Genomic DNA, 19,956 nt, shown 5'->3' on the forward strand with positions numbered 1-19,956 from the left:
AACATAATCTTGAATTATCATTATTATTCTGATTATTAGATTTGCGTTACACAAAAGTACTATATTTCTGTCTTGTTTACAACATCTTCACCTGGGGGCTTTTATTTTGACACAGAAATTGCTGTAATATTTACATTTTGTTTCATTAGACCACAGGACATTTCTCCAAAAAGTAAGATCTTTGTCCCCATGTGCACTTGCAAACTGTAGTCTGGCTTTTTTTATGACGGTTGTTGTCAATGTTCCGCATTTCCTGAAATGCTGTAATTTCTTCCTTTTCTGTTATTCTGTGCCACATTTGTAGATTTGTATAATAACTTGTAACTGTTACTAATGTTTGGAATCGTGCGAATGCTTGAGCCTGCAGTACTTTGATTTCACAATGTATGGGAACTATTCTGAGAGCACCGCCGTACGCATGCACACAGAGCAGCGTGTCACCAGTTTATCTGAATCACACACAGACCATGTTGATCTGTCTTTAAATCACAGCCTTCTGTGGATTAATAATCACGTATGACCAACTTGCCATTTTGATTTTATTTCGGTTAATTACGCAGTCCTGAAGGATCGTGAAACTAGTCTACTGATGTACTCTTTATGAAACTTAATGGCCAAATGAAAGCGTATTAAAAACATCGCAATATTCACAATACTGGTCAATTTTACATCGTCAGCAAAATTATTTTGATTATATCGATATATTGTCCAGCCCTAGTATGAAAACAACTTTATCAATGCTAACCACAACTAACCTGTGGTCGATATGGACATCAGTGTTTATGTTAAATATTTGATCTAAGTATGTGCATGCAATTGCAACCATATTTACAAGCCCACCGGTGTTCCCCCACATGATCTCACGGATCCAAAGCGACACACCCCCCTCCGGAACAGGCATTAAGTTTGATTTATCATTGATCCATGTCTGCAATCAATCAAACACACACGAAATCACAGAAATCAGCTCCTTTCCCCAACTGCAATCCATCTCAGGACAGCCTCAGCTACCTTCATCAGAAGCCAAATATTAAACATAATGCTGAGAGTTTGTATAAATTCCAAAGCTGTTGAGATAAACTAACTTTAAATATGTCTTGAACGGTATCATGTTGCCTTATATCAACATCATATCTTCATACATAAAATCCGCTCGGTACAAATACAGAGTCCATTTGCTATGATGAAAACCTGGGCCAAGACAGACGCTTCAACGCAGAGATTGCAGTTTCGACAGTTAGGTATTAAGTGTGTTTTGATATTAAAAACAGAGATGGACAAAAAAAATAAAAATAGCTGGGGAAAAAAGTTTGAAGTTCTCTTCGACTCCCCAAAACAACTGATATGTTTGGTCTGATAAAAGCTTTGAAGCCTGTGAACGATAACACGGTGGGTACCCTGCATTTCCTGTGCCTGAATGAGTGTTTTTGTTTTTTTTTTTTGGTACAAAACTCAATAGACAGAGAGTGCCGTGTCCATCTGTTAAAATAGAGAGATACAGAATACTGGCCAAATAGCGAGCAAGCAATTTTTCCCCTATAAAGAAATCACGACCAAGGTGTCCATGTATGCGTACAGAGGCTATGACGCATTTCTTTCTACAGCTTTTGATTCTGTTTTGTCACCTCGCTGCTTATTGCTCTTAGTCTCTTGACCATTAAAAGTGCTCTATTCCAGCCAATGTGATTACCCAGGTACCCCGGCCCATTTGTCACCTGCAGCAGCAAATTGTGTTAGTTCACCAACTAAAGGCATGGAGGACTGTGTAATATCAACTTGATTACATCAAACTAGCTGCAAACCTAATTGGGCTGGATGACAGTGTGTGGAGCTTGTCATCTCCAATCATTAGGCCTGTCAGGAATCCATCAGCTTTACAGCTAATTAGGTGAACACTAATGAAGCTGGCAAAACAACTTTTCTTTTTCTACGGCTGAGCGGGCCTTTCAGACTTGGTGGGAGGAAGGAGGTATAGAGAGAGAGAGAGAGAGAGAGGGAGAGAGATAGAGAGACAGAAAATGTGAGGGAGGGCAAAATTTTCTCATGCAAAGCTCAAGGTTGCAGGGGACTGGATTTCCCAAAGTTCCTAATCAAGGCCCATCATCTGCCATCTTTCCTTTGCTCTTTCCATCACGACGGCACAATCAATTTGTCATCACTCTTTGTATGCCACAGTGCAGTCGTCAACCTTATAACTTGCAGCTGTGAGGGCTGCTGGGAGGGTGGGATAGAGTGAGAAGAAGAGAGAGAGAGACAGGGGAGGGGCATTGGGTTGAAGAAAGGAGGGAGTAACACTGAAAAAAAAACACAGGAAGTTGCCTCGTCTAAAGAGAGAAAAAGGCTCTCAGTCTGCTCTCGTATTTGTCTTCATCCGCTCATCAAAGGCATAAATGCCAGATTTTTTTCTCTCTCACTCCTCTGAAATGAGAAGCCTCTCAGTCATCATCGTTCCCCTCCTCCCTCTACCTCTGTGTGTCCATTAGGCAAAAGCATTTTGATAAAGTAAAGCACAAGCCTAACGTATTGTTGGGGGGGACAAAATGAGAGCACTCACTCTGCCAACTTCTGATTGACCATTAGAGCCATTGATGAATGTGGCTGTCAAAAGAGAGACAATTAAATCAAATATGAAACAAAGTTGCTTTGACGGGTCATACTGATGGAGCAAACCATTCTTCCGTCTCCAGATTAGGTTATTAGTGTGTGTGTGTGTGTGTGTGTGTGTGTGTTCATGTGTGTATATTGCTCCAGTCAGATCTTTATGCGTGCAAGATCTATACTTGATAATTCATATGCCTTATGCGTAAATACTTCTGAAGGTTACTGAGGCTTATGTAAATACATAACAGTTACATTTATCATGTGATTCATCTGTGAATACACAAATACCTCTGGTGTCTGCCAGTAAAGTTTAGACAAGGTTTCAAAATATCTAGATGTATGGATTCTAGTTTTTAACTAAAATATCGTACCTTAGTCGCCACTTAAAAAAATAAAAAGGAAAAATATAGGCCAAGAAAAAGAAGTTAGCAACAGTTTAGCTGTCATAGATTGGTATTTTTGCTTATTTGATGCAAGATATGTATTTTTTTTACTTGTTCCAAGTTTGTCAACTAACAAACAAAGTTCAATGCATTTCAATGTACACATTTGTATCCCTTTCGCTGTTTATACTGTCTATTTTTTCGTGTTCCTCAGCAGTGGAAGAAAATGTGGCCTCGTGACTGATCTATGTGAAGGGGGAAAAAAAAACGTTCAAAAGCAGCAATTAAAGATGTTTTAATGGGCGTTTGTCAGGGCAGACGTGACGTCACGGGGTTCTGGCGTTGCCATGGCGAGTGATTTATTGATGTTTATCAAGAATGAATAGATCAAAGAGCAGCCGGACGACAGGCAATCAATCAGCCGTCAAATCAAAGGTGGCAATTGTCCATTAAAGCCTCTTCTTAGACCCCGTCGCACTCCCCGGTGTCTGCTACAAAATAATTGAGTCCTTCCCAGAAACGGCGAGGAGGAAAAAAAAAAAACTAGGGGAAAGTTGGTGTGTTGTGATCAAATGTTTTCGCACAAAACAACGAAGACGAGCATCAAAGAGAGTCATGACAGTCAGCTGACACCCAAGCCCTTTTTTCCTGCGCTTCTTTATAGATCTCCGATTCATGGAGTCGATATCTACGCCCTACGAGGAAAGGAAGCGGTATAAAAGAGACTAAAGAGAGAACGATCAAAGACTTGAGTCGACTCGGGCAGGCTTAGCAGGGGACTGACCAAAAGTACCAAAACTACGAAGTCAAATCACAGTGAAATAATCCGTATTCACGGGAATAAAACTGTTATTCTGCGATTATTCAAGTTAAACAATGTTATTACCATATTATAACGGGAAAATATAGTCTGCCACATGGACATAATGAACGTAAATCATCACCATTTCGAAAATGTTGGAGGACGTGGAGAAAAAAAAAAAAAAACTTTTCCCCCGATACAATGTTACAATCATCTCACTGGAGTAAAAGAGCCGTGAATAATTCCATCTCACACACACGCGCTCGCTCATACACAGCGTTATGATGAAAATAGCGCATAAACAGAGAGGTGAAGAAGAAGAAGAGCCGTACCTGCCGAGCGCCGGGGCGCTTGTTGTTTCCTCCGCGGCATGTTTCTCTTTCAGGGTTTTTTTCCAGGAGTTTCAGCCCCTGAAATCCCGAGAGCTGCTCCGCTTCTGCTCTGATACACGGCACCTGGGGCGCTTTCACACGCCTGACATGTATCGGCAGTTTTCAAACAAAAACAAAAAATCAGTCGGCAAGATCTGAAGGTGATGAAGACGAAGCGGGATTTTTCTCCTCTTTGCCCTCTCTCGTTCCCCCCGCTCGGCTTTTGGATGTGACGGAGAGTCGAGCCGTTTCAGTGGGGAGAAAAAAGGCTCGTGCCTCAGTGCGATTCTCGCTCACTCCGCGCTGGAAGCTGCAACAGGCAAGCTTAAAGGAAAACGAAATGAACGCGTCACTCAAAGTCTGCAAACAGGGGCAAACATCAAGCACTGTCATATTCGAATGGGTTAGCTAGCTCATGTCATGTGGGTAGGCATATGTCTCTCTCTCTCTTCTCTCTCACTCTCTCTCTCGCTCTCTTTCACTCCCTACCGCAGCCAACCCCATGCCCTCTAATAGTACAAGGAGCAGATCATAAGCACAACACTATAGATACACAATGACTGACATATAAAACCCAACTATTCGAGTTAACGTCTAAAAGCAATAGCCTACATGACTTGACTGTTTCAGCGTAAACTAAACGCGTGACGCGTGAAAGGCAGCAGTCAATTATTTACCAACGTAAAAAGCAAAGCTGTACTTACTCAGTCGCTTGAATAAACGTGTCATCCATGGGGAATCCGATCCGAGTAATCGCATACAATTTGAAAAGAAGAAAAACAAAAATCAGCGGGGCAGCCGCTTATAGTGCGTCGCCGTTAGCTTCCTTGTGAAAATCCCAAAGCCTCCAAGTCCCCGACGCCTTTCAGACGTCTAACTCTTTCATAACAAACAAACGAGGAAAAGGGCCAAAAGAGGAGAGGAGATGGACGGACTTGTCGCCCGCGCGCTGCCTCGTTTGCTTATTTTGTCCGCGCGCGTTGGAAATCCGCTGAGAGCGGTGCGAATCGATGCGATAGGTGTTTGACTGGGTAGTCCTGCTTGTAATAACGCACATCAGAAGAAGGGGATGGACTCGGGCTGCGTCTCAGCTGCTGCTGTTGCGAGAGCATGGATCACTGAGCTATTGCCAAACACTTTCTTGGCCGCTAATAGCACTTTTTACCCTTCTTTGTGTGGCTTGTTGCAGCAGGTATTTAAAAACAGCAACGGGCGAAGCAGACGCGTCTTCCTCTAGCTCCGAGATGCCTTTCTCTCCTCTAATGTCATTTTCAGAATCGGTTAGCAAACGCTTTCCTTCACAGAATGGACGTTTAAAGACGGTAAGATCAACATTTCCCAAATATGTCCATAATCGCCGATATTTGGCACCTAGGCCTACTTAACAAAAAAAATACATGTTTTTGACTAAAGTTTTTTTCTTCTTTTTCGTAAGCGTAAATTGGAGTTGAAGCGTAAACTCTTTTCAGTGGAGAAAGGGAGACGTTGTCCGTATTGGATTAGAAATGCAGAGTCCCTTCACTATGAGAGGGGGAGATGGGAACTGTTTACTAGCTGAGGGGTGAGTTGTCACATACTGCCTCTTCTACTAAATGCGTTCAAGTCCGTGTCTTCACCTTGAGATCGCGCTGTCTTCTCTCACGCAAGTCAATACTCGTATATCTGACCGCACAGGGAATCGCATCAAGCCCTCTGAATGGGGCAATTGGGAGTCCTAGCGTTCAATCACAGCCGAATCTCCGTATACGCCGAGCTCACAGGGGCAGATTGAATGGAAAGAGCATTCTTTCACGGATCTCGGATGTTTTTGCCCAATCTCACTCCGTGTGTGCATGCCGTTAGATCCGCCCAAGCATCTGTCCGTCTAACCATTGGCGCATCCATCAGTGTCACACACACACACACACACACACACACACACACACACACACAGCGCGCGCGCCACACGGAGTCGCTTTAACTACGGGCAGCTTCTCTTCTATCTCATCGAAAGACTGATGAAGGAAGAATAAAAGTGATGAACGGGGACGCATTCCGCTTTCCTACCAAAAAAAGAGAAGTTGGACAAAATAATATTTTATGTAGGACTAATTGATATAACATTAATTAGAATGGTGCATCGGAAAGCTGTTTCTTGTCGACTGCTCACATTAAGTGTAAAATTGCTCACTGCACCGAACATATGTAAGCTACAAGGCTGTATTTTCAAACTTCAGTGAACTAGTGTTCTCTCCCTCTCCCTCTCTCTCTCTCTCTCTCTCTCTCTCTCTCTCTCTCTCTCTCTCTCTCTCTCTCTCTCTCTCTCTCTCTCTCTTCTTAAAAATGTAAAACATTGTCTGCGAGTAACATACAAATCTCTATTTTATTTCAAGTCTGACGATAGGCTTCTTTTCAGTCACCATTTAAAGCATGTTTTGGCAGTTGTAAAGTTGGAGTGAAGTGAATGTTTTGTCTTGATGTGAACTACCTTGATTTAACATGTAAATTGCATGACATATCTGGGTTATAGTCTTTATTTCAGAGTCTATTTTGACCGGTTGCATCAGTTTATACAAGCATGTGACTATCAGCCAGCAACTTTTTTATCATCACATTCCTTGAGAATCACGTCTCTGATTTAACTTCATTTAAACTTTTAGTGACTGTCAAATAATAATAATAATAATAATAATAATAATAATTATAATAATAATAATGATAATAAGTAATTGGCTAAACTTTGCTAATACAGGCCCGTTGTAGACTTTAGGACTAATAAATATTCAACAGATATATTAAGTAGCCTAATAGACAAAGCTCTGCCTCAAATTTGTACTTTACATCAGTGTAGATAAATGCATTGAACTAAATGGATAAATATATATATATAATGAACACGATTCAATGCCACCTATATAACTAAAAAGGGAGTGTGTGTTTGCGCGAGCGTGTGTGAGTGAGTGTGTGTGTGTGTGTGTGATAAATGAACATCTGCAGGAGTGTATGACCGTGAGCGCGCATTGTCCAGTGTTACCGCCCCCTTCCATAAGACTTATTCGAGAGAAAAACAAAATCCTTAAAATGTTTTATTTTCAACTACATGGGTTCAGGACGTTTTTAAAGTTAAAATTCTTCACTGCAACTCTATTTGTGATTATTCTAAGAAAAGGTATGTGTTTCATTTCAACTTTCTGTGGTTTCCTTCAATATGTGTACCCTCCATGCTTTAAACCTGGCTCATATGTTTATCAACGTGTGTGTGTGTTTGTGTGTGTGTTGAACTGTCCAAATATCAAGTAAGCAATAAGTTTCAAATGTTAAAATTAGAGATATCTCTTTATTGTGTTCTGCCAAAGGCCTAATCAATCTTCACAGCTTGAAAATGTATTTTAAAGGGGCCTTCCATTATTATTAATATTGTTGTTGTTATTATTATTATAACTATCTACAATAGTAATACACAATCATTTTAATTGCAAAACGTGCAGTGGTTTATTGTTGTTGAGGCAGAGGAAAGTGACATCACATTAAAAAAAAAATTTTCTAAGTATTCAAATGAAGCTGGACTACAATCCTGAAACAGGAGATACACTTTATACTTGATAATGCAGCTTTTAATTTTGAATGAAGTTTATCTTAATTTCTGGGATTTTTTTATGTTATTTTTATATAATTTTGTTTTATGTTTGCAGTAGGCATTTTTTGCCACTATATGGAGAGAGAGAGAGAGAGAGAGAGAGAGAGAGAGAGAGAGAGAGGAATATATTTTTCATAAATAATGAGTGATTTAGTAGCACTTGCAGGCTTATTTTAATTGCCACATGCGCTAAAGACAGCGGGCACGCTAATATGTGTCATTAGCCGCAATAGAAATGATCTTGTGGCTTTACTCAGTATTCCTGGTTTACAATAGGCTGTTTTGGTTTTCATTACATAAAGTTTTTAAAAGTAATAAAATGAATGCAAGTGTTATCTGAGGAAGAAGGTAGAGTTCGTCTTCACCAAAAAGTGACTAACTTTGTTCTGAAATTCACAACACGAAAAAAACGAGGGATAAGCAAATACTATAATTTTTAAAACAATATATTTTTCTGCTAATATAATTGCTGTTCTCACGAGTCGAAGAAATGTAGCTATGAGTTAGTTTGCATTTCTGAATAGCCTAAAAATACAAAAGTCATAATAGTCTGACAATGGCCACAACACAATTGTGATATTCTATACGTTTTATAGTGTTATACTCTGTTGGGGAGTTCAACCCATCTGTAATCACACAGATTAATTTAATGTGTCTATACTAATCCAGACATTTTAGATTCAGCTCTATAATTTAAAAATGAATGGTTGCCAAAAGTGTCCGATGCAAGCACGAAAGTAAAGGAGGGAAAGTAAAGGCGAGGGAAAGCACACATAGGGTATCCAATAACACAATCACGACAGCGCGGGGTTGTTTTCTTTTTTCTTTTTCTTTTTTTTTTTTTTTTTTTTTTGCGCGCTATTTTACAGGCTTCTATTCGTTTTATTCTTAATTTTTCTTCATTTGTGTGAGTAAAATTTTGTCTTAAAGAAAAAAGGATAACATGTCTTACATTGTTTAAAAATAATCTAATGCAGTTGTCAATGCAGTAATCAGTCACAAAAGTTGACCAGCAAAGACTATTTGTAACGCAAATTCTTTTCATTTTAGAAGAAGAAAAAAAACTGATGCAACGTAAGTGCACGTCAATTCAGCTCCTTCCTAGAGCTAAAGAGCGTGTTTTTTTTTTTTTTTTTTTGGTCATATATTAATGTAGCCTATAACTAAATGCAAACAAATAGTTCCAGACGGTCCTTCATAATCCCTCTCCTTTAACACCTGTTTTGCATTTTGTGATTCCTCTCTCTCTACACGAGCTGACACGACATAAGAGGGCTTAAAATTCATCAGATATCAAAGTATGTTCATATTAAAGCGAAACAATAGAGTGCAAATTAACAAACGTTATAAATGACACGAGTTAATCATGACAGATCTGAAAGTTTAGTTGTTTGTTAAGTGGAATCCCTCGTGTCTATTATTTTAAATGGGTCACTGTTAATTTAATTTACATTAATATATTAGTGCTGCCCCGTGAGTAGTCGTTATTTTTGTGTAGCCTACACGAGTAAAAAACTATTATTATTATTTTTTTTTTACATTTAGGCAGTTACAGGTGTTCAGGTAAACCCAACACACAATACCCTCTCAGATTGCTCGAGAAAAAAAATGGCCAAAAAAGTGATTATATTATTATTATTTTTTTTTTATCTTGACGTTGCTACATTTAAACTTCACTTTAAGTCATCAAGAATACAAGCATTAACTAACGAGTATTAACTAGCTATCGCTTCGTAGTTCTATTAGTAGGCTATCTTTATAACAATTGGCAATTTTATTTTATTTTTTTACACTGTGCGTGCATGAAATCTAAATAGTGATATTATAGTCTAAACTAAATTCATTAATATTCCCAACGTTGGCCAGCCTTTCTGATGGAGCATGAGCCATTTGCCGCTTATAAACTTATCATACCGACAAACGCACGTTTATATAAGGCGCAGTTGGATGTAATCGATACATGAGTGGAAAGCATCAGTCAGTGTAGGAGAGTTGCCCCTAATATTAAACACAACGCAATGTAGCCTACAATGCAATGCAATAAAAGAGCATACGGGAACACAAAGCATCAATCTCACCAAAACGCACGACAGGGGCCCATTGTTTCAGGTAACATCTCTTATGATTAAAGGTTAATATACTGTGACCACTCCCCCACTCACCCATGAGACCAGTAGACCCAGCTGTGCCACGCCGAGCCCAAGGTCAAGTCTGATCATGCGAGACCCATGCAAAACTGCCCAACATTTTTATGCAATTTGACGAGGTGGGTTTACCGTCATAGTGCATGCTTACCTTTTGAAAACAACTGCTAGTACTAGATCCTGAACGGCTATTAAAAAAAATGTGATTACAGCTATAGGAGATTTTCCACCTCTGGAGCGCACATCTTCACGGCACACGTGTTCTTAGTGTGTGTAAAGAGGGTAAGCATCAGAGAGATCTTCTCAAGAGAGGGAAACATTTTACTCAGGTACAGGCAGCAAATGCCTGTTCTAGATAAGTAGTGGGGAACCAGACGTTCAGTCCATTTCTCTGTTGCTCATCCGCGGCAGTTTCAAGCGATATCCCCTATTCTGCGTTCCTCTCGCCCCTCTCCCAAATCATTGTGATGTAGCGGTTAACTTTTCCCGATCAGCTTCTTGTGCTATTGTACATGACCGCCCCTCTTCTGCACCATGGAAATAAGCGGCCTGTCTTTTCATTAGAAACCACTAATGGGGGAGGTATGGATGATAATAGCGCCATGTAAGGTCAAGCTAATTAAATTACAGGATAAAATGAAACCGCAAATGTTTGTTTATTTATTCATTTATTTGAAGTTATATTTTATTTAGCCTGGTAATATACCATTCAATAAAATCAATAGTAATTTACAGTAGGTAGTGATAGTAAAATAGAGTCAACATGCCAATAGACCTTATTAAGAGAGGTCCCATCTTTGAAGCAAATTTAAACAAGGATATAAGGGATAAACTTACAGTCTCTAAAGTGGCATGCACACTAAAAAGCCGACTAAAGGTCCTAGATCACATCTAATTCTCACAGCTTGTGGACTATTTTCTCTTCTTGAATTGTTTTGGATTTTTTTTTTTTCTTCAATATTTCATCTGCAGAACTATCAAAGCCATGTTAAACAACAGTACAACCCATTGCAGAGACTGCAAATATTCTTTCACAGCCTTATTTTCTTTCATGTCAAAATTCAAATATGGTGCTACTCTTAATAAGGTCTATATTGCTCCTTTTGGCGGGTGGGTAGAAGGTCCATGTCTGATCGCACCTATCACACCATGTGAGTCATGACTGCTGCTGTCTGATCATATGTATCTACGTAACTATGTCAGGTATAGAGCTAGTTCACCATGCATATAGTTTGGTATAGCTCACAGTTGTTGTGCTGCCATGAGAATTAAAGGGCTCTGTGAGGAAGAAAATTACTGCTGGCCTCTTCAGAAAGGCACAATATTTCCTCTGCCTCTTACCTGTGATGTGTCTCACACACTTATTTCTCAGAAGAGCTACCTTAAGTGTTAGGGAATGTTCTTTTGTAGGTCTCTCTCTCTCTCTCTCTCTGACCCCCTTCTCTCACTGGGTGTGCTAGCTTGCAGGGTTGGGAGGGCAAGTGCTGACCAGCCCTCTTTCTCTGCCTGTTACTAGGTCACGGAGTGCCCCACCCCCCCCCCCACCTTCCCATCCTCTGCCACTAGGGAGAGGGTAATTTAAGCCCTGCTTGATATATCCAATTCATCACTGTCCCACAGACCTGCTTCAAAATTAAAGTCTGATCTACAAAGTTAAAGCAGGTTGAGATGAAAATTGGCATAGGTCAAAGAAGGATGGGCCAGTCAAAACATAGCTTGCTTTTTCATCTCTGTTGAGTTATACTTTCAAAGAGAGTAACAAAGAAATTAAAACATTGCCCAGTTTAGGTATAACCAATAGCTTGGTCTTCAGAGCCACGACACTAGGATCCGGTGCAGGTTTGTTTACGGGATGAGGAACTTTAGGTTAATAGGTTTGATATAAGTCATCCACTACAAAGCCAATGTTGTATGTATATATATATATATATGCAGCTCTGTAAAAAAAAATTTAGACCTCTGCAAAATTTCAGTTTCTCTAAATTTTATATTTATAGGTATGTGTTTGAATGAAATGAAAATGTGTATTTTATTCTATAAAGTACTGACAACATTTCTCCCAAATTCCAAATAAAAATAATGTCATCTAGGTGTCATTTGCATAAAATGACACCTGATCAAAATAACTTAATAATGCTTTGTTTTCAGACCTCGAAAAATGCAAAGATAACAAGTTCATATTCTTTTTTAAACAACACAATACTAATGTTTTAACTTAGGAAGAGTTCAGAAGTCAGTATTTGGTGGAATAACCCTGATTTTCAATCACAGTTTTCATGCGTCTTGGCATGCTCTCTACCAGTCTTTCACATTGCTGTTCTGTGACTTTATGCCACTCCTGGTGCAAAAATTCAAGCAACTCTGATTTCTTTGATGGCTTGTGGCCATCTATATTCCTCTTAATCACATTTCAGAGATTTTCAATGGAGTTCAGGTCTTAAGATTGGGCTAGCCATGACAGCGTCTTGATCCGGTGGTCCTCCATCCGCACCTTGATTGACGTGGCTGTGTGGCATGGAGCATTAACCTGCTGGAAAAACCAATCCGCAGAGTTGGGGAACATTGTCAGAGCAGAAGGAAGCAAGTTTTCTTCCAGGACAACCTTATATGTGGCTTGATTCATGCATCCTTCACAAAGACGAATCTGCCCGATTTCAGCCTTGCTGAAGCACCCCCAGTTTATATATATATACACATTATATATATATATATATATATACTGGGGTGTATATGGGGGTGTGTACACACACACATATATATATATACATATATATATATATATATATATATATATATATATATATATATATATATTCCAGGTTCAATATAAGTTTAGCTCAATCGATAGCTTTGGTAGCATAATATCATTACCACAAAAAATAATATCATTTAAAAAAAAAAAAAAAGGAAAAAAATCTAGGTTACAGTGAGGCACAATTGAATTGAATGGTCACTATTTCTAAACAATATACATGTTAATGTGATTTTAACGTAATAAGTTAAGTTAAATGTAAAGGCTTGGTCACACATACCTTTGTATGGCAAAATTCCGCAGGCGAAATACAGTCATCTCAACGAGAATCTGCATAATCTTGAATTACGCATGATGGACTTGATGTCACAGTCCTGTCACTCTGTCAGTTAGGGTTTTTGTCTGACAGGACCGTGGCTTTTGTCTGTTTCGTTGTCTGTCTTTGTGTGAGCGCACGGTTTCGGTTGTATCCCCTGCTGTGCGCTCTTCGATCCGTATTGTTTTATGTCGGGAGCACAGTGGCTGGATCCTGACTTCCTGTCTGGTTCGGTTTCTGTCTGTGTCGGGATCTGGACACTCTTGCTATATGTCTGTCTGTTATTGATGTGGGTGCATCGTGCTTATGTCACCTTGGCAGCATGCACTCACGTCAGTAGTTTTTCTGTCTTCATGTCGTGCTAAGGTTTGGTCACTTCGGTCTGAGGTGTCGTGTGTGTGTGTGTGTGGGGGGGGCGGGGGCTGAACTCTCACACAGGTGTCCTGTTTTGTTTTTGTCGCCTGTTGCATGCATAGGCTTCGTTTAGTGTGAGAATGCATGGCATCACTTTGTTTGGCGTTGCTATGCATTCACTCCTGTTGTTTGTCTGTTGGCATGGATGTATATTGCCTTATTGAATTGGCGATGTGCGCTCAAGCCATTCGGGTGTTTTGTTGTCTTGTGAGAGCATGTGGCTTTGTTTTGTTTCTGTATTGCTGCATGTCTCTCTATTCTAATTCATACCCCGCCTCCTTGTTTGCTCATTATTAATTTATTAGTCACACTTGCCCCTTTCTTGTTAATCTGTTAATTTATTTATCTATTTTAGTCTCCTCTTGTTTGCTGTCCAGTGCCAGTTCACCTTATGTTTGTTCCAGTCGGTTGTGTGTGTTGGTTGGTCTAGTTTGTCAGTTGTTTTTCCCACATCCCTACCCGGTCTGGTCTGTCCTGTCTCCAGTTTCCCGTGCCCCAATCTGGGCAATTATTTACTTCGTGTTTTTCCCCTTCTGGGTAGTTTATTGTTTTTATTGTTTGTGTTTGTTTTTTGTATTAAATAAATTCCTTTATTTTATTCCTATATGCACTTCGGTCCTGAGCCTCTCTGTTGTCTCTGCATTCCGTGACACTTGATGGCATAGAGAATTTCCCTTCTAGATTTCACGTAGAGTTCAAGTTTGGTGAACTATGACAGGCAAATTTAGCTGCTTTGACCAATAGGAAGTTGCTTGGTTTGGCAGTGACATTTGTGTGGGGGGCGCTTCGTACACAGCTACACTGAATATTTTACAAAGGATAAGGATATCATTTTAGCAATGAGTTTCATTTGTAAATTCAGTCTCACAGAGGCTGCTTGACAATGTATGGTTGCTGGTTTCAAATGTGCTCAATGTCCGCCCATGTTATTTTCGCCTGTGGAATTTCCCCGTGTGAAGGTATGTGCTTTAAGTGCTAATGTCGTAAATCCTGTAATCCCAAAAAACAACAATTTAAACTTTACAACTCAAATAATACACAAGGTTTAGTACATATTACATTTATAAAAGCAATTAGGGCCTACATTAGAATTCATGTAAGTGCTTTTTATTAAATGCTTTAAATAAAATTATGTCCTCCACAAAATTGGCCCCTTTCACTTCCCATGTAAGGAGGGAAAAGTCAAAATGAATGTTTGTGGAAATCAACAATATGTCGATTAAGCTTAACTTGTATTGAATCTGAAATATTCCTATAAGCCATGAAAATTGCATAGCAATATAATCAGTTAAATTTCTATTACTGTAGTAATATAGTTCTACAGACCTTTTTCAGCGTTACATCATATTTAATTCTTGACAGGAATGAAAATTAGCCCACGGATAGACTTACAGTCTCATCAATGTCATTCATTGTATACAGCTGTATAAAGCTCATAGATCTCATCTAATTTTCACAGCTCGTGTTCTTTGGAGTTTTTGTCACAAATGAAATATGGCACTACTCTGAATAAGGTACATACACTTTCCTGGTTTTATGTCAGAGTTAGCAATGACTGCATGCAGCTTGAAGCATTTGGTGTTTGTTCGTGAAAGTATTTGCTTCAATTGAACGTTTTTGAAATAGACAGTGATTGAAGCTCCTGGGATAAAGACTTGCAGTTTGTGTTTGTGCAGAAGATATATGATGGGTTACTGAGTGCGTATACAATGAAGGAGCAGATGTGGGTGAAGAGGTTGATTATGAGTGAATGTTTTGTCTTTGATGTAGTGGTGAAAGAATGACCAAGTAAAAGAAAACAACTTTCAGTTTAATGGGCCCGTGGAACTCGCTCTGATTTGATGGAATGACGTAAAGCAGGCATGAGTCAGTCGTGTGTGAGGGACTGTGAGCAGTTAGAAAGGAGGTGGTGGTGGGGGGCTGGAGAAAAGAGGTGGGTGGAGGTACTACTCACAGTATCAGCTCACAAAAAAGTATGATTGTTAGTGTGTGAGAGTGCTTATGAGTGGGAGAGGAGAAACTGAAGAAGTGACTGTCTGTGTGCATGCTTGTCTGTGTGTGTGTGTGTGTGTGTGTGTATTTGAGCGTGACCGCAGACATAAGTACTTTTGTGAGTGTGTATTAAAGCATGCCTGTGTGTTCAAAATGGCACGTTTTCATTCATCTGAGTGTATGTGTGTAAGCCTGTATGTGATCACCTTGCATCTCTGTGTGCGGGACCTGATCCACAGCACTGTATGGTAAACAGGAACGTTTTCCCTGGAAGGAGGAATTTCCCCCAGCAGCCCCCTATAGCAGTAATGGTGGTGGTAATGAGCTGCAGCTGTCAGAGCTCTTTCCGCTTCTCGTCCCTGATTCATGTGCCTGCCGCACAACATCTACAACTGGAACAAATGTTTACCCCAATGAAAACCAGACAAACACGGCCGGCCAAGCTCACAGCTCCTAACGGAATAACTAATAGCCCTGGCCCTGTTTTAATGCTATTAATGATGCAAGCAGGCTCTGAAATGCAGACCTACAAGGTCAATAGCACTAACAATCAAACAAGATTTGAGCATTTCTGAGATTAGGTGACCCGAAAAAATATTACTGTATATTATTTCAATATTTTTTACTATTTTTTTTAATATTCCTGAATTATTTGGCATGCAGAGAGTCATTAAAAAACATGAACTCAATGGAATAGTGCAGAACACAATGGAAGCATCGTGTATTTTTCATAAAATCAACCCTCTCCAATCAAGGCATATGTGTGTTTTTATAGAGCAGATGGAGCTTGACTCATTCTGGCTTCCTGACTGGGTTTACTCCCAGTATTCTGCTCCCATGAGATTGATATTACTAGAGAGCGCAATCTATATCCATTGGAATGAGTGTCATGATTCAGGAATTGGAGTCACTGATTGTGACTGAGCTGGAGTGGGATAATCCGAAATGTGTTTTCATAACTTTTTATAACTTGCTGTCATTATACTGGTGTTTAAATATAGCTGCTGTCTTTTTACGTTCTGGTTAGCCATTTTTCCCCCTCTGCGTATGACATTCTAACATCCTTTTTTATTGTCGGTTTTTATCCCTTTCTTCTATTCATAATAAAGAATTGAATGCATAAAGTGATGTAGAGAGATAGAGAGCCTCTGAGAATGTTTGTGTGTTTACCCCATGCAGCCATTAATGCTACGGTTGTGTGCCAGCAGTGACATTAATCCATTAATCACACTTTTTTTAAATTTGTGCGGGCCTGCTTTATTAATTAGGTGTGATGCAACACTGATACGAACTCTCTCTGTCAAGCTTCCTTCCTCATTATGCACACAAACTCCCACCACCCATCTTTCAATATAACCACACCCTAGCAATCATGAAAGACTCTGGAAATTATGGAATAAAATAATAGGGGTTAACAAACAAGAAAAGAGTGCTGAAAAATGATGCTGAAATGGCAAGCAGTGCTGAAAAAAATAAATAAAAAAGGACTAAACCACAATCACTTCTACTATAAACATCATAGCCACAACTGGTCTTAAAGATCAATCTTTCTTCCTCTTTCCCTCTCTCTTTCTTGTGTCTTGTCAAGCGTGTGAGAGCCACTTCACTATGCAGTGTTTATCTTATGCTCACATTCTTTGCACCATCTATTTTTCAGCCCTATAAGCAGAAGCCTCACCTCTAAAATACATACTTGGAGAGATGAAGTTAATGACAGAGAGATAGAGATAGAGAGAGAGTGCGTGAGTGAGTGAGAGAGAGAGAGAGAGAGAGAGAGAGAGAGAGTAGCACTGGCAGTGGGTGAATGTGTATTATAGTACTGTGTGTTACCCTATTGTTCACCACAGTGACCCTCAGTTACACTGAAAAAAAACTGAGTAACAGTAAGTGAGTAAAATTAACTTAAACATTTTAGTAAATTCAGCAACTTTTACTTACAAATATGATGTACATGGTACTAAAATAAACTTTAAGCTGAAAATGAAAATAAACATCATATTAGAACATTTCACGTTTTAAATGTTTCTTACTAACATATGTTCCCACAGGGAAGTTTAAAAGGACTGCACAAACAAGAAGTTACCACACATAACAAAATTAACAATAAAAATGGTGTTAATAATCTTGCATGCAGTGAAACCATGCAAGCTCGTTAATGATTCAAGTCCAGTGCATGCTGGGAACACCAGCTTCGAAAAGTTTTTAGTTATTTTATCAACATGTAAAATTTACTCAATTTAGCAAATAAATATGAAAACATTTTCTACTTTAGAATCAATACATGATGACACATTGTTAAAATAAACAATCATAAATAATATTTACTTATAAGCAAGAGCATACATTTTAATATTTTTAATGTAGAATTGACTTAATATTTTCAAGTTCACACTTAAACTAACTTATTCATTGTAGAATGTACTTAATCTTTTCTGCTATATTTAGTTAACCACAATTTCTTTTTAGTGTATGTATGTAAACTCTGTGGTCTTCAGCAGTTCACAACTGTTATGATTTGTTACAGTTGTTTAACTTACATTTAATTATAGATTAATATGCTGTTTTATTTTTTATATACAACCTCTGCTTTGAAACACAGTCATTCCACTAAAGCCACTTTGGATTTAATTGAATTGAGAGAGAAAAAATATATAAATGGATAAGAATATACTTAGGAACTATGTTTGGTAAATCAAGTATAAATGAATTATCTAAAATTGTGATCAGGTTACATATTATGTGTTACTTATGACTTGATAGGAAATGTAAGCGCAGTGCAGTTCTAGCAGGAAGACTAGCAGCTGTACATCTTCGCACCATTATCTGGGTAATTCCTAGCCAATCACATGTAAGCCATTGCTTTATAAGTCTGCTCACAATCTATCACATTGCTGTTTCAGTGCGCTAACACGGCAACCTCCACCACCCCACCACCACCAGTTGAGTCCCGTCGTGCATGGGGGTAGGCTCCTCGCCCCTGCCTCCTATCTCCAGCAGGATATGACATTCCGAGTACAACTTCTTCGGACCGCCAGACAGGGCCTACACCAAAGAGAAACATTACTTTTCTGTTCTATATTCATTAAATAAATGTCATCTTAAATTTCACTCAAGTCTGCGAGTCTTCCTGATAGAAAAGCAATCATTTACTAATTACTTTACTAAGTTTCACTAAGTTACCCAGAAACTTTAGTTAGTTTTCACAGAAAAGGTGTTTTTTTTCCCCCTGCTTAATAAATTCAAAATAATGTCTATATTTCCTTCCTCCATCTCATATTGCTCTCTATGTGATGTATCTGTATGTGAACATGATTATTTCACTTTAAAAGTAATTTTGAATGAAAGATAATTACAAAACAAAAATCTATTTTAAAATGAATATAAGGCTCTCATCCTCTAATGACTTGAGAGTATTCAAAGAAATTATGACATTGCTGTTAAGGAAACAAACAATGCTCACTAGTTTTTAACGGTGCATTTAGGGAATTTTTAGGGAACAATCGTTTCAGTGCACTGGAACAATTTTGCAAATAAGACAGCACTAGAAATGGATGACACCCTGACCAGTGCCATGACTAATAAACTAGGGAACTGATTGAGATGTACCCATTGACGCATACAAGTCATACACTCAGCACCGTCATGCTTCTCCCATAGTGGCTCGTTAGGGAGCACTAAAAGCTCTCAGAGAAACAAACAAATTTACACATGCCATAATGTTTGATAGATTCAACATCTATTATATTTATAATATGTGTGTGTGTATGTGTACGTGTGTGTGTGTGTGTGTGTATGTGTGTGTGTGTGCGTGTGTGTGTGTGTGAGCATGTATTTATCACTTTGTGGGGACCAAAAATGCAGAAAGTTTTCTGTGAGGGTTAGGTTTGGGGGTAGGGGATAGAATATAAAGTTTGTACTGTATAAAAACCATTATGTCTATGGAAAGTCCACATAAAACATGGAAACACAACGTGTGTGTGTGTGTGTGTGTGTGTGTGTGTGTGAGACCCAAGTTAAGTTCTTAAAAGTACTTATTTTAATGTAAATTCAGTAACCGTAATCTTACTACAAGAGTTTGAAATGCAATGCGTTACACTATGACTAATAAAGGAATTTGATTACACTAACTAATTACTTTGTAATCAGGTTACAACACTGTTAAGAGACTGCTGACTAATTTTAAAGGGATAGAAGGAAACAAAGCAGAGAGAGAGAGAGAGAGCAAGTAATTTATCTTGTCATAGAAAGGAGTTGTATACATGTGGTCAAACTCCACCTCTCATCTCTTCATTTAAGTAGTTTATTTTTTTAGAGATGACGCTGCAAAGAAACAAGATACCTTTCAATGAAGCCAATTGTCACATCACAGCTGAACCAACATAGCACATTCCATTTTGAAATCAAATCTGATCATATAATAAATTCAAACACACATATCAGTACACACACACACACACACACAAACACATGTTGTTGCGGCTATACTTATGAGGACTCTCCATAGACATAATGATTTTAATAATGTACGAACTATATATTCTATCCCCTAACCCTACCCCTAAACC

At 38.8% G+C, this 19,956-nt stretch overlaps 1 protein-coding gene and 1 long non-coding RNA gene across 2 annotated transcripts in view; one reads left to right on the top strand and one right to left on the bottom strand.

Annotated features, from left to right (window-relative positions):
- Positions 1 to 5,172, bottom strand: part of tshz3b (teashirt zinc finger homeobox 3b) — a 52,685-nt gene extending 47,513 nt beyond the window's left edge. Inside the window, exons 1-2 of the mRNA XM_052153991.1 lie at positions 4,862 to 5,172; positions 4,119 to 4,481 (exon numbers count right to left, since the gene is read on the bottom strand). Of these exons, the coding sequence (XP_052009951.1) occupies positions 4,119 to 4,158 (40 nt within the window). The 5' untranslated portion in view covers positions 4,159 to 4,481; positions 4,862 to 5,172. The remainder of the gene's footprint in view (positions 1 to 4,118; positions 4,482 to 4,861) is intronic.
- Positions 5,173 to 5,279: 107 nt separating this feature from the next.
- Positions 5,280 to 19,254, top strand: LOC127662759 (uncharacterized). The gene is made up of 3 exons (XR_007972914.1): positions 5,280 to 5,479; positions 5,593 to 5,718; positions 18,292 to 19,254. It is a non-coding gene; the product is annotated as an uncharacterized LOC127662759 (long non-coding RNA).
- Positions 19,255 to 19,956: the final 702 nt, after the last annotated feature.

This window comes from Xyrauchen texanus, chromosome 2 (assembly GCF_025860055.1).
Source record: "Xyrauchen texanus isolate HMW12.3.18 chromosome 2, RBS_HiC_50CHRs, whole genome shotgun sequence".
In the NCBI taxonomy this organism is placed as follows: Eukaryota; Metazoa; Chordata; class Actinopteri; order Cypriniformes; family Catostomidae; genus Xyrauchen; species Xyrauchen texanus.